The following is a 24,132-nucleotide window of genomic DNA, read 5'->3' as shown; positions in this document are numbered from 1 at the left end:
AGGGTATTGTTGACATAAATGATTTGTATATTGAAGGAAGTTTTGCCACATTTAGACATGCTTATAATATTTCTACCTCAAGCTTTTTCAGATATTTACAAATTAGAGACTTTATTCGTAAAAATGTAACGAACTTTCAGAGCCTGAATAAGCACGAAACTCTTGAGACAATGAATAAATTTGACCCGGCTACTCGCGGGGCGGTTTCCTTCTTTTACAAAATTCTTCATAAGGGAGCTGTGCTGGGTACGAGGAGCGTAAGCAGGCATGGGCAGATGAGTTAAATTTGGAACGAGTGATGATATTTGGGATGAATGTTTGCGGAATGTGCACAGATGTTCAGTTAATGTTAGACACAATCTTATACAGTTTAAAACAGTCCACAGACTTTATTATTCCCTGGAGAAGCTAAACAAATTATACCCTAATGTCTCACCTGTCTGTAATCAATGTAAGTCCATGATAGGTAATTTAGCACACTCATTTTGGTTATGTAGCAAACTCCATTCATATTGGAAAAGTATTTTTCAATGCTTCTCTGAGGCTTTTGGGAAACGTTTGGAACCTGACCCACTTGTGGCAATTCTGGGAGCTACAAGTCCCTTGTCTTTTATTAATAAATACGAGAAGAAGGCTAACGTTACTAGTAGTGCATAAATTGTACCAGTGTCGCTTTTAATGACGATTGATGATAATTTCAAGCCAATCATTGACAGCAGCAACCAGCTGCTGAACTGCAGCCTCATTCACATGGTCAAAATGTCTATTGATAAGCACACAACATCCAGAAAACTCCAAGCACACATTTCTCAAGTGAATTAATGGCTTTCTTAAAAGCATATACCTGAAAAATCTTTGAAATTCTGGGGAAATTAAACATTTGTAGTTAATTATGAAGGAAAAATGGTCAACGAAGAAGTTCCCCTTAATGCCATACTGTGTCTTGGCAGTCAGATTCTTGGAAACTAATGAGCCGGAATGTTGATTGCCTGATGAATTTCAGGTGCTGATCAATGTTGTGTTTCTTAAAAGCACACATTTCACAACAGAATTAAGGGATTTCTTAAAAGAGTACAGATCTCAAAATGTGCACCGTTAATGGTGTCTACCTAATGATAGCCGTATGGTAGTTATACAATAACCAAATAGTCATATAGGCAAAATGGGTTGAGACTGTGGACGTTTGGCTTTTCTATGAAATTGTGGGAAAAGTAAACATTTTTAGAGCAGAAGACCAGGGTGAAAAAGATGCATCTGATTTTAGAGATTAATATGATGAAAGAATTTTGAGTCCAGGTCAATCTGGTAAGGCGAAATAAGCCCAATTCATGATTTTGGGCTAAAAAAAAAAACATTTCAAGAGTTTTCGACTTACGGTATAGGCTGCAGTATTACTTTTGCAGAATTTGAGGGGGAAAAAAAGGAAACAATAGGGGACCAAGCAGCTTCGCTGCTCGGAACCCTGATAAAATATAGGGAAGTACTTTGCAACATCTCACTCGATTTGGAAAGCATCGAAACCCCACATCTTCTACAACCGAAAGGGGTTGGTCGTCCAGGTCGTTAGGCTGTATCTAATTAAATATGCGCACATTTGCATATATTTTGAAGCGAAGAATCTGACCATTGGAAAAAGCCAGATTCAAAATTATTTTTTCATTTCGTTACTATATTAATTAGAAAAAGTATTTACAGAGGGGATTATGGATATCTCCTTTCGTTGCCCAGTAAATCAGAAAATACTGCCAATTACCTTAAATTTATTTCCACTAGGGCTGGGCGATATATCAATATTTAAAATATATCGATATTTTTTCAAACGCGATATGAAACGAGACCATATCGTCAATATCGATATAATTTAATTTGCGTTGAAATTACAGCACATTTGTTCCAAATTTCGAACCGCGCCTGCCGCCTGCTATTTCGTAACTCTGCTTATGTCTCTCCCGCTCTGCCTCCGGCTCAGACACACAGTCTCTGCCCCCCCCCCCCCCCCCCCCCCCCCTCCACTGACTCACGTCACTTTTTGAAACATGAGCCGTGTTCGAAATCGTTCACTATTCATTGGGTATTTTAAGTGCACTATATTGTGCATGAAATTAACCACTGAGAATTCGAACACCACTACAAAATGGCGAGCACCCTATATAGTGCACTATATCCGTGATAGGGAACGATTTCAAACACAGCTATGGAGTCCGCCTGCGCATGCAGCTCCGAGGAGCTTGTTTGCAAGCGAAAGACCAACGGCTCCATAGTATGGAAATGGTTTGGATATAAGTTGTCTGACGAATTAAAAAATCACGTAATTTAGGAGTGTGCTTAAAAACTGTCGCAACCAAAGGGTTGCAATTCTGTCCATAATATTCCGGAGGTGCACACAGCTTTTGGCCGTGATATTATATATTATAATGTTCTCAAATACGAGGCGGAGGCAGTGTCTAGTCCACGGTTTATTCAACCATCAAACTGTATTCAATTCTGAACGGTAGGAATATTAATTGTAAATCGAAACGGTAGGTATAGTAATAACGGTAACTCCACAGTAACTTCAAGGTTTCTCACTCCGCGAGACCCAAACATAAAACATTAAAGGTCCCATGACATGAAAATCTCCCTTTATGAGGTTTTCTAACATAAATATGAGTTCCCCTAGCCTGCCTATGCCTAAAACTTGCGTTTGGTGCAAAACGAGCACTAGCTGTTCTTCTGCTCGCCTTTGAAAAAACGGAGGCTCAAGCGCGCTGATTTGGAATGTCTTGGTCTGTCACAAAGCATCTAAGCTCCTCCCCTTACTCTGCCTGGCCCGCCCAGAGACGTTGGCCCGCCAATGAGACACGACCGTGCGAGCGCCACATGTGTGTGTGAACACACACACTGTTACGCAAGTGTTTCTTGTCGGTTCTTTGACGTCTCTTGTATTTCCACAACGAGACTGTATTGGGGGTTATCTGAGCCATGGTTGAGAAGGAATTGGGGGAGAGGAACTTTGGCTTTGACTCGCTGAAGTACATGAACTGCTACATGCCTCCCGTGTGTTCTAGAATATTTACAGAACACGGCTAAAGGCTATGTGCGCCTCGCCATTGCGATACATCCACTGTAAACAGCGCATGGTACCGTAGTTGCACGGCAGAATTTCGGGAACGTCTTTGAATACTGTGTTAGTTGCCCACTAATACCTATATTAAAGAATACATAAAATAGCATGTCATGTCCGCCCCCCCCACGCAGTCGTTACGGTTCATAATATTTCGCACAAAGCTTTTGGCCGTGATGTTATATATTATAATGTTCTCTAATACGAGGCGGAGGCAGTGTCTAGTCCACGGTTTATTCAACCATCAAACTGTATTCAATTCCGAACGGTCGAAATAGTAATATCAAATCTGCGCACCCCCCCCCCCTTCGACAAATATCGATATTTATCTTATATCGATATTCTGCTTGAAGATATCGAGATATGACTTTTGGTCCATATCGCCCAGCCCTAATTTCCACCCTGTTTTTATGCATAAAATGTCATGTAAATCAGGCCAACAATGATATATCAACAAATCCCTATGGGGTATGTAGGTGCTACAGAAGTGTAGATTCCTCGCTTGGCGTGTGATAAACTCATTTTGAGAAAATGGCCTTTTCAAAAGACGATTACACCGCAAAACTCAAACATTAAAGTTCAAAGTTCAAAAGCTTTACTTGTCCAACATGTTGCCATATAAGAAAATTGCATTTGATTGAAGGCAGTCTGTTCTCAAATTGTGTTTATGTGGTGCTTGTGTAAGAAGTATGTTGTGTGTGTATTGCCTTGGGTATGAAGGATTTTGTATAGAGAGGTTTTTTGGCTAGAGGCACTCTGTATCTCTGCCTGATGGAAGCAGCTCAACAGCCGTGGAGGCGTTGGGATGAATCCAGGAGAATGGAACTGGTCTTCCTTTCCACTGCTTGAGTCTGCAAGTCTGAAAGCTGTTTTTGTTGGATGCTGGTTATCTTTCTTGCCTGCCTAATTATCCTACTCAGTTTTTTCTTGCATCTGCTTGTTAGGAAGCTGTACCAAGATGTAGTTTTGAGGGGGTGACGGATTCGATCAGTGTCTGATAAACCGTTAATAAAATGTCCTTTCTGACATCAAACCCTTTCAGCTTCCTCAGGAGACACATGCGTTGTTGGGCTTTTTTGTAAACTCCGTCTGCGTGCTGGGTGAAGGACAGGCGGTGGTCAATCTGGGTACCAAGGTACTTGAAATGTTTAACCTGTTCAACCACTCTCCCCTCCAGTCTTAAAAGGTGTGGAAAGTGGATGTGGGGTTTTGGGTGCCCAGCATCTATGGCAACACAGTTCTTTGGGCTTGCTGATGTTTAGTTGCAGTGAGCTCTCCTTGAACCACAGGGCCATGGTGCTGACATACTGTAATGCCTGTAAGTGGACAGGGTGTGCTCGTCTGTCAGGTTGGCCACCAACGCCATGTCATCAGCATATTTAAATAGTTTTAGTCCATTGATCTTGCAGGTGATCTCATTTGTGTATATAGAAAAGGGAAGACACATCCCTGTGGGACTCCTGTATTTAAAATGGTGTTGGTAGATGTCACACAATGCACTCTCGCATGCTGGGGTCTGTTCCTTAAGAACTCCTTAATCCAGAGCATCAATGTTGGGTTGAATTGTAGCTGCTGAAGGTGATGTAGAAGTGTGTTGATATTTACTGTGTTGATGGCTGATGTAAAATCCATGAATAGAATCCTGACAAAGGAGGGTTGGGAGTCAATGTGCCTTTTCACAGTGTCTGCAACTGCAACGGATCCAGACTTTCTCCAACCATGGTGGTGAGTTCCTCTGCAACAACTCTCTCCATACATTTGCAGAAGATAGAGGTGAGTGCCACAGGTCGGAAATCGTTCAGGGCTTTGGCATGAGGCTTTTTAGGAACAGGAATGATGGTAGTCTCCTTCCTTGCCCTGGGAACAAAGCTGGCATCCTAGCTGGGTCGCACACTCCTTCAATAGCCGCCCATTCAGCCTGTCTGGTCCGGGAGCTTTTGTAGACTGGAGACGGGTAAAGATGGAAAACAACCCTCTTCTCTACACAGATGGCTTCAGAGGGGTAGTTGTATGTGACCCCATCCTCCACAGCATCAGTGCTATTGAATCTGGCATAGAAGGTGTTTAGTTCTTCAGCAAAGGCAACAGGGTCTGGGCATTGTATTTCGGCAGGATTATGAGTTAGAATTACAATTAGGGCATTTAGCAGACGCTTTTATCCAAAGCGACTTACAACGGTTATACACACAATGACACACCGACGGCAGAGTCAACCATGCAATGCGACAGCCAGCTCGTCAGGAGCAGTTAGGGTTAAGTGTCTTGCTCAGGGACACATCAACACTCAGCTAGGAGGAGCTGGGGATCGAACTAGCAACCATAGGTTACAATACAACTGCTCTACCTCCTGAGCTAAGCCGACCCGAGTTCTGCCAATCATGGTGTTCAGACTCTTCCAGGCATCCCTCACATCTCCACTGGTGAACTTCTTCTCCATTTTGTCCTTCTATTTGATCTTGGCAGGCTTGGTCTTCTGCTTCAGCTCCCTTGTGAGGTCTTTGACACATTGTTTGTCTCCTTGAAAAAAAAGCTATTTTTTTCTTTAATTCCGTTATTCCAACCAGTTGCCCTGGAGACGGCATTGTTGTAGCCTTCTAAAATGCGCTCTGCTGCTAGCGCGTTGTCAGGGCCAGGGACATAAACAAGAACTAGAACTGCAAGCAGTTATCCAGGGGTCCAAGCGATGTGCATTTCGCCGGGACAACGCAAAGCATGTATTCAAAACGCTACCATGAACCTGTGGATATAAAGGTTTTGACTGAGAGGTTCACACCGAACCCCTCAGTCAAAACCTTTATATTGGGGAGTTATAGCCCCAAACACGTTTTTTCTTGGTATAGCTCCACCTAGTGACCGGCATGTCTGGATTTTGTCGTCTGCGTAGACCTCACGGACCTGGATCTAGTCATGCTATTGACGTGTCTGCACCATTTACGGTTTGGGCTGTGGACCCACTTTTAGGGAAGGAAGTATAAAGATACACAATGTCTTCGATTTTGGCGCCTCCTTTGGAGAAATTTTCCAAAGAGAATTTTTCTCGTGGCGAAATTTTCCGAATTTTTTATCGAACGCCAATAAGGGTAGCGCAGACATGTGTGCAAAATTTGAACTCGATCCTATGTCTAATTTTTGATTTTTTGGGATTTTTGATTTTCCACGTGTAACGTAGCCAATAAACAAATATTCAAAACAGTACCGTTTCGTCGTCGACGGTCGGATCGAAAAAGTGTTTGAATTTCTTTTTTTGTGTGCGTCTGACGATGTCTTGTGCAAAGTTTGGTGTCAATTGGACAAGAAATGTGCGAGGAGTAGGGAAAAAGCAGTTTAGCGGTTTTCGCGATTTTGCGAAAAATATGCCAAAAGATGCAGCAGACTCCAGTGAAACTGTGGGTATAACGTTTTGGACTGTGGGAGGTTCTGTGTGGGAGTTATAGCCCCAAACACGTTTTCCTTGATATAGCTCCACCTAGGGACCGGCAGGTCTGGATTTTGTCGTCTGAGTAGCGGTGGCGGACCTGGATCTAGTCATGCTATTGGCGTGTCCGCACCATTTACGGTTTGGGCTGTGGTCCCACTTTCAAGGCGGGAAGAATAATAGACACTACAAAAACAATAGGGATCCAACCTGTTGGCTTGGACCCCTAATTACAGTCAGTCGTTGAAATTCATGGGGAAGATAGTGGGGACGAAACGACACCATCATGATTTCGTAGTGGCGTGAGTGCCTCTCACGCACTGTAAAATTCGTTGCCCATCTGTCATTTACAGCCATACATAGACCGCCCCCGACCAGGGATTTCCCTATTCTTTCTGTGTCCCGGTCAAAGCGTATGAATGTGAAGCCATCTAAGCATACTGCAATGTCTCCGTTACCTATCCCTCATGCCTGGCAGCTTTTTTGAGGGCACACCCCTGACAATACGAGGAAAGGACCTCAAAGTCCATCACTAGACCTATAAAAATATCGATGCACACCCCTATGCCATAGTGCAGGGGTTCTCAAACTTTTTCGGTCATCCCCCACTTTGGACAAGGGGGAATATTCAAGCCCCACCTGCCCCCATCGCCCCAACACCATGCTAATGATACGCAAAGCTTAACATTGTCAAATTTATTTGAAGTAACATCATGTTGTATCTAAATTATATCTTTATATCAAATAGAAGCAAGTTCAATATAGAGATTTACATGGACACTTCTGATCCGATTAGAAGTGGAAGAACAGCTCAATCGGGAAAAAAAGAATGATCATATATACGTGTCAATCGGAATACAATTCTCTGATCGGAATACAATTCCATGCGCAATAGAAGAGGTGGTGTAGTCCGCTATAATTGACATGTATACACTTATTCCGATTGGTTTGGGGTGGGTGCGGCTACTTTTTAACTTAGAGAGATGGCAACAGCAGCTGCAGTAGTTCGCAATTTGTCCGTCTGTACTTTTATGCACACAAAAATTGACCGCTGTCAAGGAAAGTGGATTTTTTGCCTGATTCACTTCTTTGTTATTACTCTGCAAGTAGTATGGTCACTTAACCCCAGCGTGTCCGGTTGCTAAGCAACGTCAACGTCTTTGGCAGACTATTTCTCTGCAGATCAACACTACGAATGGTAATTTTGAAAGACACACTGTGTGAAGATATTGTTTCATTTTGGCAAGGAGCCGTGTAACAAGCGGGATAATGTATAGAACGTCGCCGGTCATTATCGAAAATAATACCCTTCAGGGCGAACCGGACCCCGACATGAAGCGGAGGTGTCTTGCCTCGCCCTGTCGGGGATTATTTTCCAGACAGGGCAAACCGAATGTACGCTTACCACTTTTGTAAATGGCATACATAAAGTACATTCGGATTGCATGACAGGATTAGATCTATTCCAATTAGAAATCTAATAGGATCAGACATTTCTATGTAAACACGGCTAGTCAAATTTCCTCCCGTTTGTCGTGCCCCACCTGTCACGTCTCTATTCCCAACCGGTGGGGCGTGCCCCACACTTTTGAGAACCGCTGCCATAATGGGATGTGAATCCTCTTTTCTGCCAGGTGCCATCGAAAGATACACTGATGTTAATCATCTGCATCCTCCCTCAGCAACTCTGCCACTTCTGGATTCACATCAGCATAGGCCTGCCTGACCTGCTCCCTGGTCCGGTTTAAAGACTCCAGACCTCTCAATTTCCGCTGCTAAAATGAAATGTAATTTGTATCAATAACTGTTCATTTGGTTGGGTTTTATTGATACAGGTCACATTTCTTTCACTTGTGGCAAAAACTTCCAATTATTTTTTAGATAGGACCAGGGATTAGGTCAAGAAGAGTCACTGGGGCAGCTTGTTACATAAGCTGAAAGTAATAAATTGACTAAAATGAATAAACTTCAGCTCTCCCTTATTTTACACTATGCAAAATGGTATGGTTGCTTAACGAATAGCCTACTTTTATCCAAGCAGCACAAGGCAGACGTGCGTACGTGCGCGCGCGTGCGTGCGTGTGTGCCCCCCTCTCCCCCCACCTCCCTCCCTATGTGCAAGTCTGGGCCTAGGTTTGCCCAGTGAACCAATTTTATCTTAAAGTAATCCTATTAGATGGAAAATAATAGGATTACTAAATGCTCAATTGATTAGAGGATTTATTTTCATTTTTTTTGCCACTGAATAGAAATCTTAACTGTAAAAGTAAAATTGACCAACACAAGATAATGAATGAGATATAACTTTATTTTATTCTTATAAATCCATCCTTTTTCCAACCATACAAGACAAATACTTGTACAGTAATGTCATATAATTAGGTCACAAGGTGGCAACAGAAACGCTCATTAGGATATCTCTGTCACTAGAAATTCTACAGGCTGCTTCAACTTTTCTGACACAACCCTTTATCCGTACCCGTCATGCCTCTGATAAGTTCGAAGATGAAGGGCAGGGATCCCCAACACCTTGCTGATCTTTTTCAGTGCTGCATACCCCAGGCCTAGCTCATGCGCCAACAGGACCATTCACGTCAAACGCAACATATCGGGACTCCTGAAGTCGCGTTGACGTGTACACGCCCCTACGGTACTTCTTATCCCCCTCACAGACGGCAATCGTGTAATAAACTACTGCAGTAGCCATAATTCTGGGGATCTATGTTGATAACAAGCCCTGACCCACCACAATTTGGACAGAGCAAACCACCGATCAGCTCATTCAAGCGGCCAACATTCACAAGCAGCCACTGCTGTGTGGCACCGACTTGCACTTCATTTACATTTATCAGCCCCCAGGTTTCCAATCGCAAGCATACGTGCAGACGAAGGTACGGCAGGGGTTAATTCATTACAAAACTAGTGGTGGGCCGTTATCGTCGTTAACGGCTCCGTTAACGCGAAACTTTTATCGTGCGATAAAAAAAATATCTATTATTATTAATATCTAATATTAAGTCTAAATGGAGTAAACAAATGTATATATTCAAGCATTTACATTTTTTTAAATAGTTGTAAACAAATATAGTAAAGAGATAACAAATACCTAATGTGATCAAGTTAGAATACATTTGAGATCAAATATAAAATAGCTGAGCTGTTAAAGCTGATCGATTTTGGTTTGCGTGTGTGAGAGATCAAGAAAAGTGTCATTTACGTTATTCATTCACATCTAGTTAATCGAGAAGTTCACAAAATAATAAGGCTTATTCTACTTCATTTAAGAATGCTTGATTCTGATTGGCTGGGAGGAGGTCATTAACCCGACAGATTCTATTTGCTGCTGTTTGAGCACAGCGTCATCAAATAGTACATCAATATGCGACTTGTATTCTTTGGAATACTTGATTCTGATTGGCTGCAGGGTGTCCATTATTCCCTGATATATGGACACCTGCTAAGTAGTTCCAGTCAAATTGTCTGTTCAGCCTTCAAAATGAGAGCTGGTAAATTGTGAAAAATGCATTAAACTGTAATCAGAAAACGCGGTTGTATGCTATAGACCCTATAGTATCTGTGGTATAAAGGCTGGAACGAATTTCATATTATAAATATGTACACTTTATGTTGAAAGTATAGACCGTCGCAATTCCCATTGAAACAAATGGTGCAGTGATTATTCTTCAAAACGAGAGCTGGTAAATTATGAAAAGTGAATTAAACTGTAATCAGACAACGCGGTTATATGCTATAGACCCGCCTAGAGTATCTGTGGTATAAAAACTGGGACGATTTTCAAATGATAAATATGTACAATCCATAACGTTAGCTCTCTGGCTTATAGCTCAGCGGACTAGAACACCTCCCGTTGCCAAGTCGTAGCTAAGGTCTGTACTATTTACTGGAGGAGTGAACGTTTCCGTTGCATAAGCCTTACGGGAGGGTAATGATTGTTCCAGGTTTAGTCAAACCCGCAGGCGTTACTAGGTAAACTAAATTATGGCATGTGAAAAACTTTGCATTTGGATTGTAAAACGCATGAAAATATAAATGAATTATCTTAATTTATTTTCTTTGGCAAGTGACCATGGTATAAGCGGGATAATGCCCTTTGAGGTGTCCAAAACATGTTTGATCGATCGTAATTAAAGTGGAATACTTTTTGAGGGAGTTGAACTCAAACAGAGTATACATTTAATAAGCATGCAATACGAATACGACAAAGCATAATTATTAAAGTATTTGAATTGTTTTATTATGTTGGCAAGGAAGAAGTAGAATAAACGGGATAATCACCTCAAGGCAGGGCAATAAACAGTTTGATATGCCCGGCTCGTTGAAGGTTACCTGTAAGCCGTCCACGAGCCGGGCATATCAAACTGTTTATTGGCCTGCCTCTCTGTGATTATCCCTTACTTGTACCCTTGGACTCCTTTTGAGTCTTTCACATGACTTAACGTTTGCGTCGATTTTTTACGTTGGCATTTAGCTTCTTCCGGAACTACATCAGATAAGTAAGAAGTAGCTAGCCAGCTAGCCTCTAGCCCGATAAATAATCATCATATTACCAATTGATTTTTCATTTTTTCACCAGTCAGGGCTTCAGAGTGCGACCAAATTATTTAAGGGTGTGAGTAATATTTTTTATAGGTCGCACTATTGCACCTGCAACAAAAAATTAATTTCCTTCACAATTGCTTCATCGCTCTGTGTTCTCCTGTAATCTAACTCACACTCATGGTTTGGGATAGGTATCGGAACCCGGTTCTATCAAGGAAGCGGTTCCACTTTTTTCAAAACCCGAAAATCATTAACGTTTGGTCTTATTGATACCAATATTGAGTCCCGTCGTTCATTTATTATTATTTTTGTCCTGTAACGTAATGTTTTGTCCCTCGAGTCGCGTCACGGCATTCCTCCAGATTATTTCATTTTGAACAACAACGACTAAAGTTTGGCCGCTGGATATTCTTCTCTTCTGAAATGTTGCCTGAATGCTGACCATAATTATGATAATTGGCGTATTGGTTTGCTGCCTCCTGTTATTGAGACAGACACACAGACAGACTCACATCCACCCCCATGTCGAGGAGATATTTGACCACGCTGATCATACCGCTGGATGCGGCGGCATGCAGTGGTGTGTATGACTTCTTATCCTTGCAGGCCACCTCTGCTCCATGGGAGGCCAGCAGCTTCACCACCTCAATGTGACCTAGAAGATCAAAGTTTGACAGTGAATAATTGCACACATTAGTCATCAAAATTTCAAGGCGCTTTGAAATCCAAATGTCAAATATATTTATTCAACAATTTAAATCATGTTGCATGGGCTAACCCATAAATGTTGATTAACCATTAACAGAAGAGTCTCGGTTGACAAAGAACTAGAATAGAATAGAATAGAATCTTTATTTGTCATTGGGTTAAATACAAAGTATTTACACAACGAAATTAAGGTGCAGATCTTGTTCAGTGCTTTTTAAAATAAATAAATAGAATACAGTAAGAAATATTAATAAATATATAAAAACAATAACAACAATAACCCCAATAACCCCTCCCCCTGCCTTCAACTTAAGGCACATTAAAGTGTCCTACACCCTCCCCTCCCTCCCAGACAACAACGCCTTCTGCCCACATCTATCTAAATAGCAGCAGGTCCAGGAAGGTAAGCAAGATGAGGAATGTCCAGAGGTAGTGGTGATCGTTTATGTGGTTGTCTATGTATTGCACAGGGGTTATTTTTGTTTAGCGTACGTATGGCCCAGGGGAAAAAGCTGTTGGTTAGTCTGGTGGTGCGGGATTTCATTGAACTGTAACGCCTGCCAGAGGGAAGCAGATCGAACAGGTGGTGAGCAGGGTGCGCAGCGTCTTTTAGAATGGCACTGGTCCTGTTTCGGCAGCGGGAGCTGGCCAGCTCTTCCAGGGTGGGCAGTGGGCAGCCTGTGATCTTCTGAGCTGTGCCTATGACCCTCTGAAGTGCCGTCCTGTCTGCCGCCGAACTAACGATGGGGGTTCATACTAAACACTAAGGACATTAGGGAGCTGGTTCATACTATACACTAATGGCGCTTTTCCACCAGCGGGTATGCAGTACAGTAGTGAGGGCGCAGAATAGTCCAGCTCAGTTACAGCTTGCCTTTCCACCGCCGACAGTACCTAAGGGTAGGGCGGGGTTTAAGCCGTAAGGTGATAGCCGCGGCAGCTACGTAAGCATCGGGATCTCATAGCAGCCCGACACAGTGTAGCCTGCTAATAAAACCAAGGAAAAAGAAGAATGCGCACAATGAACAAAGACGGAGGAGCACTGTGCGACGAATATGGCTCAGTCTGGATCACGCCCACTTTTGGCGGTGGCGTGATCCGGACTGAGCCGTATTGAGCTGTACTCGTCCCCCAGTATTCCCCCAGTATTGGGGTACTGATACGCCTGAAAGGGTGCTGGCAAGTTCGATCTACACATGCTGTCTGACAGAATCGTCACTTCCGTGCGACAGGGGAATAATAACAAACAAACACAGTACCCGCAAGGTATTTCTGGACAACAGAGAAGGCTTAGTTTATTGAAGAAAATGTTGTGCTAAAGTTTGACGCCCTTCTTGGATGTCCTAAATTGTTGCTCTTGTTCAATGTGCGCGTTCTTTTCCTTGGATTTATTAGCAGGCTACACTGCGTTAGGTTGCTATAAGGTCACAATGCTTACTTAGCTGCCACGGCTATTGACATACGTCTTAAACCCCGCCCTACCATAAGGGTACTGTCGGCGGTGGAAACGCGAGCCGTAACTGAGCTGGGTTATATTGCACCCTCACTACTGGACTGTACCCTCCGGTGGAAATGCGCCATAAGGACACAAGGGAGCTGGTTCATACTATACACTAATGGCACGTTGCCACCGAGCGGTGCGGTACACGTTTCCACCTCCAAAAGTGGGCGGGGTCCGGTCTTAGCCTTAAGTACAGTACCGGTCCTACACCTTCATTGTGGTTCCAAGGGGTCTGAAAGGGTGCCGAAAGGGTTGAGCTACACACGCCAGTGTTTCCCCCAGTCCTGGGTTGTTAAGGCCTTAACAACAATAGGGCCCCGCCTTGACTACCAATATACATTTAAAAAAAATATAGATATAAACACAGCGCCCTCCACAATTATTGGCACCCCTGGTTAAGATGTGTTAAAAGCCTTAAAATAAATGCACTTTTTATTGCAGAAGCATACTCTCACACTGAAAATTGTAGAAAAATGTAACCTTCAACTCAAGTGAATTTTAAGTGAAAAAAGAAATCCCTGACTAAGAAATAATTATTCTTCATAAAATCACCTGTTCACAATTATTGGCACTGTCATGCCAAATTTGTACCGGCTGCCAAATTTGTACCGGGCGCGTCATCCATACGTAATCCATTCCAAACCTGCCTGGCAACAAACGATCGCGTCGTCCGTTGCCTGGCAACAGACGATCGCGTCGTCCGTTGCCTGGCAACAGACGATCGCGTCGTCCGTTGCCTGGCAACAGACGATCGCGTCGTCCGTTGCCTGGCAACAGACGATCGCGTCGTCCGTTGCCTGGCAACGGACGATCGCGTCGTCCGTTGCCTGGCAACGGACGATCGCGTCGAATGACGTGAAAGGTTCACGACCATTCGCGAACCTTCAAGCTCGTTCATTCGCACTTGTCTGTTATCTGTATTGTGCTATTTCGTCCTTGACCTGCTTTAAACACTCAGTTTACTTGCTAAATTTGATTAAACAATTAAATACAATACAAATATAAAGTAAAAACAAGTGTTATCATTTTGTGAAAGTTTTCATATCACTCCGCGCCTGGAAGTAGAAACAGTTACAAAGTAAAAAAATATGTTGAATGATGGACAGGGTGTAAATGTTGTTACTCCGGGAGTGAGCAAGGCGATGGAGAGAATAACGAAAGCTTAGGCACACGGCGAGTGAACTGCTCCATAGGATAAATTGCCGGCGAACCGCTCTATCGGAGCCTTCTCTCGGAGGGACGCTAAAGTGTGTTGCATAGTGACCTTCATGCATTTTGAAGGCAGCCAGGAGGGACTACTATTTTGTATTCTTTAATAAAACGGCTACTTTGACTTTCTTGGTTTCTTTTTAAATGTAGTGTGTCTATGACTTTCGTTTTGCCATAATAGTAACCGTTGTATAAAAGCAATAGATCACTTCAGTCAGTGGTATGTGCTCATTATACCACTGAAGGGGGTCGCGGCCCTCCGCTGCGCGTCGGGGCCGGACAACGCCCCTTAACAGTGATATAATGAGCACATACCACAGCCTGTCGTGATCTATTGCTTATATTTTATATTTTTTAATATTTTTTAATTATTATGTATTAACAAAGTAGATAGTACTTTATTGTCATTGCACATGTTACAGAGCAACGGAATTACCAGTTACATTCCGTCCAAGAAACATAAAAGACAGTGTGGGGAGACAGGACGGAGAGACTGTCAGGCGCTTGTTAGACAAGAAACATGCGGCCCGCGTTAGATAAGAAAAGTTAAAAAAAGCTAAACAAGAGGGTGACGAGGGAAAAAAAAAGTCAATACCCCAAACTATGCTCCTTTAAGGGGGGCACAGTGTAGGGATTAGCAAAAAAAAACCTCAACACATAAGCAACACATCAAAAACATCACAAACACATGTGGGAGGGGGGAAGGGAGTTGGGGAGGGGAGGTAGAAAACTCGGAGGGAAAGAAAACATACTTCCATCAGGTGTAAAAAATAAAGATCAATAATGCATCAGTAATACTGTTACAACAATGGTCGTGCCATAAGGCTTTTTGAATGGAATTGAAACGGAGACCCCCCGCTCCCTGACCACCTTGACTAATGCCGCTTTTCCACTGCATGGTACCAGCTCGACACGACTCGACTCAGCTCGCATTTTTTGCGTTTCCACCGCGATCTAGTACCTCAAGTGGCTGCTTTTTCTAGTACCGCCTCGCTCTAGGTTCCAAGCGGCTGAGCCGATGCTAAAAGGTGACGTCGGCAGACGGCCGGCCACTGATTGGCCAGAGAGTGTGACGAAGTCGCGAGAGCGACATGGCAACCATGCTGGTAACGATAGAACAGCCATAGTGGCGCCGCAGCCAACATATTCCACTTCTTCAACATGCCAGCTAATAATACGAACACGAATACCATCGCATCGATGTTCTCCATTGTTGTTATGTGGGTTCTGTCCATGTGTGGGTTACGTAGGTGTTGTTTGCGTCGCGTACAAAAATACGTCACGGCCCTTTCGCGCAGACGACCCCGCCCACGTCCCGGAGGTACTATTTGCGGTGGAAAAGCACCCGCGCTGCTACCGTGTCGAGTCGTGTCGAGTCGTGTCGTGTCGAGTCGAGCTACATGTGCGGTGGAAAAGCGGCATAAGACATTTTCTGGGGGAAACACTGCACGCCATTCGATGATTGGTCGACAGAAGGTCGACAGGGAAAGCCTCATTTATTGAAGAAAATGTTGCACAAAAGTTTGCATTCCTTCTTGGATGTCCTCCATTGTTGCTCTTCGTTTAATGTGTTGCATTCTTCTTTTTCATTGGATTTATTAGCAGGCTAAACTGTCGGGTGGCTATGATGTCATGATGCTTACGTAGCTGCTGTGGCCATCCAGCTTAAACCCCGCCCTACCATAAGGGTACTGTCACCAGTGGAAAAGCGAGCCGTAACTGAGCTGCACCTAACTGTACTACACCTAGTCGTACTGGACATATCCGCACCATTTGGTGGAAAAGCGCTACAAGGACTCTAAGGAGCTGGTGGGGGTTCATACTATACACTAAGACACGCCTCCGTCCCCTGATGGAGCTCATATATCCACACGCACCAGACTGGGGGTTTCACATTCACATTTCAGATTGTAACGGTTAACTTCCCAAGTAAAATAACAATGTTTTACCACAACCTCTAATGAAATTGCTTTTTCTTAAATTGACCCATTCAGAACCGTTTTGTTGTTTCATTGGTGTGTTGTTAATAAGGATATTTTAAAGGCAATTTTTTACGGTTTTGTATTTTAGCACAAGGTATCTTACTTTTAAAACATTCTCCCAGCCGCGTTGACAATTTGGATGTGCCAATTTTAATATTTTTTATTGCAGAATAAAGTGGCATCTAGCCACCAACTTCGGATATTGGTCCCTTTTGCTTGCCGTGTGAACAAGGCATGAGAGAACAAATAATATGACAGATTTTTTGGAAATGCTATAGCCCTCTGCAGGTAAGGTCTCCCTTCTCATACAAAACAATTTCTTCCCGGTATGAGATAGACCGACCAATCACAAGCGTGATAATAACGAGCAGCTCCATAGAGACATTAACAAAGACGGCTGTTCCTGATGTAGTTAAATAAACTGGCGGTATATTTTTTTACTAAAAGACGAACCAACGCTTTACTTGAGAATCAATATGTTTTTCTGCACTCAGTGCTTCGTCACCCGTTTCGTTGCTCCCATTGGTTGTAGACCTATCCAATTGCATCAAGGGTCATATTGGTTTGCACCCGTTGGTGACGTCCCTTGGAAGTCTAAAATACAAGGAAACGTTCAAGAATATCGCAGTTTGCCATTCTTCCGGCGATGCCAGATTAAGGCGCTTGCATCTGTCGGAGACCATATCGATTTGAGGCTGCTCCCAACTCGGCTCTGCTCCATCATGGCAGGTCTCCCCTGCTTCGTTCAGAAAATCCATATTGCCTGTCCATCACATTATTACAGTGTTTATTTTATTACTGTTCGTCTCTTCTGATTTGTACCACCCTCTGTCTTACAACTCAAAACTTAACTACAGCAGCTTTAGGGTCAGTTTCACAACAGTATTTAAAATCTACAGACAAATTGAACTCCTCCAAACTCTCTAAAACCCTTTGTAGCAACAGGGACAAAAGTCCAATCCATTGGACTAGTTTTGTTGGCTAAATATAAAGGATTAGTCTTCATTACCCATGTAAGCTGCCCAGTGGATGGCGCGGCGGTCCTTCTTGTCAAATGCATTGATGTTTGCTCCTCTGGACAGCAGCAGCCTCACCATCTACACAAACAGAAACACAATGAGACCACAGTGGTGACTATAAATCCAAAATAAATGTTACACACACACTTTTTTTATTTATATATATATTAGTGGTGGCCTGGTGGGCATAGATTATTTTTCTAGATTAAAATGGCAAACGGCAAAAAATCTGTTTGTTTACCTTGACAGCGGCCAATTATACTGGGCAATGGTGAATTATCAAATATAATTCACCGCCGGAAGTTGTGAAGTGCCCATGCAAGTGAACGGAGCATAAACAAAAATAATTGACAGCTGAACGTTGGGAAGGCCCATGCAAGTGAATGGAGCAGTCTACAGCATTGAGAAGAGCCGTGTAATAATCCATAATAATGTACGGTTTAGAAGTTAAATATTTGAAAGTTGTAGAATAAATTTATATAATTTATATTGGAGTTAATTTGCTAGAAATGTACTTAAAATTTTTAGTCAGTTAATCATTTACATATTTATGTTACACAATTATTACATATTTACATGTTTACATATTTAACACAGTCAGGATATTCTGTTGAATCTGCCTCTCTGATTCCCTCACGTTTACCTCAGTCTAAATTCTAGCTTCTGATCGGTTAGTTCAGTCACGTGATGGGTCCGAACAAGAAAGTGTTGAAAATAGATTAAAGGCGATATTGTTTTTATCGAGCGATAAAAGTTTTGCGTTAACGCAGCCGTTAACGCCCCACCACTAATATATATATATATATATATATATATATATATATATATATATATATATATATATATATATATATATATATATATATATATATATATATTTTAGGGCCCGACCGATATTGATTTTTGAGTGCCGATGCCGATTATTTTCAGAGAAAAATTACGATTACGATTTAATCGGCCGATTAAAAAAAAAAAAAAAAAGGATATAAAACGTAGTTTTTGATACCCTAAATATACTTTAAACACTTTTGACGAATATGTGAATTGAATGCAGAACCTTTGAGTGTTTTATAATACATTTAAAGTCAAAAATTAGTGTAATGTAAAATAAATAACTAACTCCCAATGTGCTGCGCTCGTGAGCAGTGACTAACACGTGCGTGCTGAGCAGTATGGTCTCACCGTTAGTCTACAGTATAACAAATTAACATGGCCTGGGACCTAAAGAAAAACAGGCACAACATGCTCAAACAACGCGTCTTGTGTACATTGGTGAGGTGAGCGCGCAGCTGCCTGAGCGAGCGTGCTTTCATGTTGTACGGTAAAATTCAATCTCCTCTTTTTTACTCCAGCTAAAGTTGTTAGTTAGCAAGGCGAGTAGGAGTGCAATCTGCAGGATACTAAGCGCAATAACATTAAAAAAAAAATCGGTTGTAATCGGCGTCTTTTTGGCCGATGCCGATTATTTTCAAAAAGGCTATAATCGGCCGATTAAATCGGCAGGCCGATGAATCGGTCGGGCCCTATATTAGAGCTGTCAGTTAAACGCGTTATTAACGGCGTTAACGCAAACCAATTTTAACGGCGTTAACAAAATTATCGCGCGATTAATGCAATTATTTTATTTAAAAAAACAAATATATATTTTTTCTTTGGCTCAAAACAAAGAAGCAGTAGCCTGACTGCTATGTTCAAATGACATTTGTTCAAAGCAGTCGTTTAATTGCACTATAGGCTCTTTTTTTGCATCGTCCTATTTTGATCAGTATATGCCAATGTTGTTATCAATAAAAAATCTTTTGCACAAGGCAAGCCGATGCACTTCACCATGTTGATAAGAGAATTAAAATGAGAATTATGGGACAAAAAAATCAAGGGATATTTAGCATAGAAAAATAATTTGCGCTTAATCGTGAGTCAACTATGACATTAATGCGATTAATCACGATTAAATATTTTAATCGCTTGACAGCTCTAATATATATATATAAAAATATACACACACACATATAGTGTAAGCAGGCCGATGGCAACCAAGCGCGCAGTCCTTCCTCCCTCACTTTAAAAACCATCAGCCACCACCGATATAGATATCTATCTACCTACCGAGAATAAAATACATTTTAGACATTACATTTTCCAGGTTAAACCCCACCCAATTGCACTATAAATATACAGATAGTTGCATCACTGCATAACCCCTAGAATTACAATCATTGTTTTTGGAACGTGCAATGCTCGCAGTTTCAAACAATATTGGAAAAAAACAACTGGAGAGTGAAGACCAGAGTCAGCCTTAAGGTGGTAGGTAACACACCTCCAGATGTCCGCTGAAGGCAGCGTGGTGCAGCGCCGTGCGCCCGGCCCGGTCTGAAACGTTCACGTTGCTGAGCAGGGGGACCAGCGCCTCAGCACAGCGGACCGCCTTGTTGGCCGCGGCGATGTGCAGCGGCGTCTGCCAGTTTTTGTCACGGGCGTTGACGTCCGCCGAGTGTTTCAGCAGCACCTGGACAGCCTCCTGCTGGCACAGACCATGTGTGGTTGGGATAATGTAACCTATGATGAGGAAAGGATTGTGATAGTGCTGCATGTACCTCACTGCAGGACGCCACGGCCCGGTGCAGAGGAGTCAACCACTTGTTGTCTTTGGCATTCACCCGAGCTCCTACAGAACAAATGTCTTATTATTGATATTTATTTATTTAGGCAGGCAGCTTTTGAAAAGATAGGGCAATTAAAATAACAAAGAAATACAAATATAAAGAAGTCAAAGAAATACAAGCAATTTTCAATAAGGTACATAAAAAGGCAACAGAGCAAAGGCAATATGAGCAAGTAGTAAACCAGTTAAAAAATATTCCTGTGTGCACTGTTGATTAGATTTTAGCCAATGTTTGAGTCCTTTGTATATAAAAGACTACCAAAATCCATCATATTTTATTGCTTTAGAATTGATTGGTTATCTTAAACATTGTATTTCTCATTACATTCCTAATGCTTAGAAAGTTCTTAAAGGAATCATTTATATTGTCATTAGGTTTATGTTGAGTGCACATACAAAACGTAATAGTGAATAATGAAAATGCAACAATTATATTCTGATACAGCTCCATAGCAGTGCTAGACTGCAGTGTCATTCTGTATGTTAAACCCTACCTGACAGTATCAGCAGCTCTACAATTTCAGCATCTCCCAGATAGGCAGCAGCATGCAGAGGGGTTCGCTTCTCATTGTCCTGACATGGAAGGAACACAATGATACGTTGCCCTTATTCATTCAAAACAAAACTGCCCGAGTTTGACCTAGAAATGCAGTAAATTAACTAAGGTTTTGTGTAGAAATTCAACTCTAGTACTGTAAATGTCAAGTTATATGCTATTAATCCTGTAATCCTATAATCTTCTTGAAATAGGACAACCATAGATGGAATCCAACACAGGTAAGTGGAGTTTGGGGACAGTATAGGGATGTGAATAACTCAAATTGTTCATGCTCGAATAATCAGTGGTTGGTATGAACGAATTATTGATTATTCGATATGTGCCGACATTCACAAAGGCAGCCATGGATCTTCGGCAAGAAATTAATTGATATCTTAAACGCAAAAAAACAACTACCTGCTAAGTAGTTCCAGTCAAATTGTCTGTTCAGCTTTCAAAACGAGAGCTGGTAAATTATATGCCGTTATATGCTATAGACCCTATAGTATCTGTGGTATAAAGGCTGGGACGAATTTCCTATTATAAATATGTACACTGTCGCGATTCCCATTGAAACGAATGGCGCGGTGATTCTTTCTTCAAAACGAGAGCTGGTAAATTGTGAAATATGAATTCAACTGTAATCAGACAATGCTGTTAAATGCTATAGACTACTGATCGACCAATATATCGGCCGATATGAGTTTTTTTTACATGTATCGTATCGGCCGATTTCATTGTGTCATTTTTATGATGTAAATTGAGAGAGGCTTAGCCTGGAAATCCAGACCCACATCTAGAAAGCTGTTGGGTCTGGCAACGAGTAATGAAAATGGCCCAACTTGAGGGGCGGCACCAAGCATGCATTTGAAAATATCACTGATAACACACATTGGATAACACTACGACCAATCTGAAGAAAACAAGGATATTCAAGGATATAGATAAGACTCTCGCCCTATCCGGTCGGTAAAACAGCAACGCTTTTGGCCTGCATATATTGATACATCGATGTGATTGATTAATGTTCTTCTGGGCCAGAGGAGGCCAAGAATATACACAGGTATATTGCTTGTTCCCAGCGTGACTCGCTGAGCAAATTCAAATTGTGCTCTCGCGAGAACTCTGGATTTCCAGGGTATTATCGGCTCCAGAAAATCGGTATCGGCGTATCGGTTATGGCTGATGAAAAAATGTTGGCATCTGTGGTATAAAGGCTGGGACAAATTTCTAATTAAATATGTACAATGCATAACGTTAGTTCTCTGGCTCATAGCTGAGCGGACTAAAATACCTCCCGTTGCCAAGTCGTGGCTAAGGTCCGCCCTATTTACTGGAGGAGTGAACAACGTTTCCGTTGCATAAGAACCTTACAGGAGGGTTATGATTGCTCCAGGTATAAGTCAAACCCTCAGGCGTTACCATGTGAAAACCATTATATTTGGATTGTAAAACACATGAAAATATAAATGAATGGTCTTAATTTATTTTCTTTGGCAAATGACCACGGTATAATCTTATCTTATTGATTCGCCAAACAAAGTTAAATGTGGATATTTATTAGATATTCAATCTTCTTAATAAAGCAGGCTTAAGCGGTATACTTGATACAATGGCATAAAGCAGGGCAAACAGAGTGGTGATTCTGAGTCAAGTACAAACCTATCCGAACAGCCACAGTTGACCTGTAATTGATGAGAAGGATGCCCTACCTCCCACCTGCTCACCAATGGCATGCTTCTAAAATATCCTATTTATCCAATTTGGATAAAGCATGTGCCGCAAATAGTAAGAGCAACAAGATGGCAGGAAGGAAGATTAAGATGAGATTACCTGTGTATTTACATCTTCTTTCTTAAATATGAGTGAGCGTACTTCATCAGGGTCCACATTGAAAATAGCTTTCAGCAAAGCAGGCTGCAAAAGAAACAATGAGATTATGTTAAATATGACACGTAAAACAATAGAATATAATGGTATAGCTTTCCTGGGTTCTATTGTGAAATGCATCTGGTTATGTTCTGGTCTAGCACTGCAGTGCACACTGTGAAATAATCAAATAAAACTATCCACATCCACCAAATTTAGCAGGAAGAGTACACAGTTTATTCACGGAACTTCAATTGCTTTTCCGCCTGTAGCTTTTTCGAGACATTGGAATGAGAAAAGGCGGGGCCTGCTTTACCCTTATAGAAGGGTTTGCCACATCATAAGTTATTGATAGGCAGCATGCGAGCAACAACTGAACCTAGGTCTCAAAATGTTCTTCTTCCACTCCTTACCGAAACAGGAGAGCAACAACTGACATTCTGCACCAAACATGTGATGCGCCAACATAGCCCAGCGCTTGGCCACCACTAATCCTTGGGCTATTTGTGTTGGGACATTTACTGCTAAAGCAAAAAGGATTTCAGGGACTAGGATTGTAGGTTTTCAAGACTGAGAAGGGGGAAATATTTCATGTTTACGTATAACGGTTAAAGTTAAAGATGTTTGAGTTTAGTTGAAGAGACATTCATTACTTAAGTATTAATTTATTAAATAAGTAATAAAAACCCAATGATTTGATGGTCACAAAACCAAACCTTCAGATAGAAAGGGCTAGATGTCAACTAGACTTTTTTCAGACACATGCTGAATGGACATTGATGCTCATCAGTTCAGTGGAATCGGGAGAAAATGACCTGCATTGACGGTCTAGCAGTCACCATAAATCATACTATGTTTATCAGTGTTTCCCACAGACCAAGGACCAATGTGTGGTGCGGGGGGGGGGGGGGGCGGGGCGGCGGCGGGCGGGGCGGCGGCGGGGCGGTGGCGGGGCGGCGGCGGGGCGGCGGCGGGGCGGGGGCGGGGCGGGGCGGTGGCGCACTCACTGACGTCTGCGACGCGGCCGTCAGTGAGTGTGCATGTAACTCCGCGTTTACATGCGGCACATCTGATTTGCATAGATGTGGAAGAACAGCTCAATCGGAATAGAAAAGTATCATATATATGCGCCTCAATCGGTTCGGAATAGAATTCTATGCGGAATAGAATAGGTGGTGTAGTCCGCTATAAATACTTATTCCGATTAGTTTGGGGTTTAACTTGGAGCAGCTGCAGTAGTTCGCAATTGGTCCACTCCGTCTGTACTTTAATGCACACCAAACCTTACCGCCGTCAAGGAAATTGGATTGACAAGAATGACAGGGAGAACGAGTGCTATGCAGAGATGAATGGACGGAACGATTTTTAGATTTCCAAATCGCGTTATCAAAAAAAAAAAAAAAAAAAAAATTATATAAAAAAAAAAAAAAAGAAAGACAATCAATTCGTGGCGCTAGATGTTGATTCTGTGGCGCCGCGCCACACAATGGTCTATGTATGGGAAACACTGTTTATGGTGTATGGTTCATAAATATGTTTCGGTGCTCTTGTTTTATATCTATGCAC

The 24,132-nt window shown here is 42.2% G+C and overlaps 1 protein-coding gene across 1 annotated transcript in view; it reads right to left on the bottom strand.

The window, feature by feature from the left end:
* The window catches only part of ankrd28b (ankyrin repeat domain 28b), a 76,325-nt gene that overhangs the window by 29,480 nt on the left and 22,713 nt on the right, over window positions 1-24,132 (bottom strand). Inside the window, exons 2-7 of the mRNA XM_056602219.1 lie at window positions 22,531-22,614; window positions 20,654-20,732; window positions 20,092-20,162; window positions 19,815-20,015; window positions 17,488-17,575; window positions 11,591-11,733 (exon numbers count right to left, since the gene is read on the bottom strand). Coding sequence (XP_056458194.1) covers window positions 11,591-11,733; window positions 17,488-17,575; window positions 19,815-20,015; window positions 20,092-20,162; window positions 20,654-20,732; window positions 22,531-22,614 — 666 coding nt within the window. The remainder of the gene's footprint in view (window positions 1-11,590; window positions 11,734-17,487; window positions 17,576-19,814; window positions 20,016-20,091; window positions 20,163-20,653; window positions 20,733-22,530; window positions 22,615-24,132) is intronic.

This window comes from Gadus chalcogrammus, chromosome 11 (assembly GCF_026213295.1).
Source record: "Gadus chalcogrammus isolate NIFS_2021 chromosome 11, NIFS_Gcha_1.0, whole genome shotgun sequence".
Classification (NCBI taxonomy): domain Eukaryota; kingdom Metazoa; phylum Chordata; class Actinopteri; order Gadiformes; family Gadidae; genus Gadus; species Gadus chalcogrammus.
This window is presented reverse-complemented; position numbering and strand designations above follow the sequence as displayed.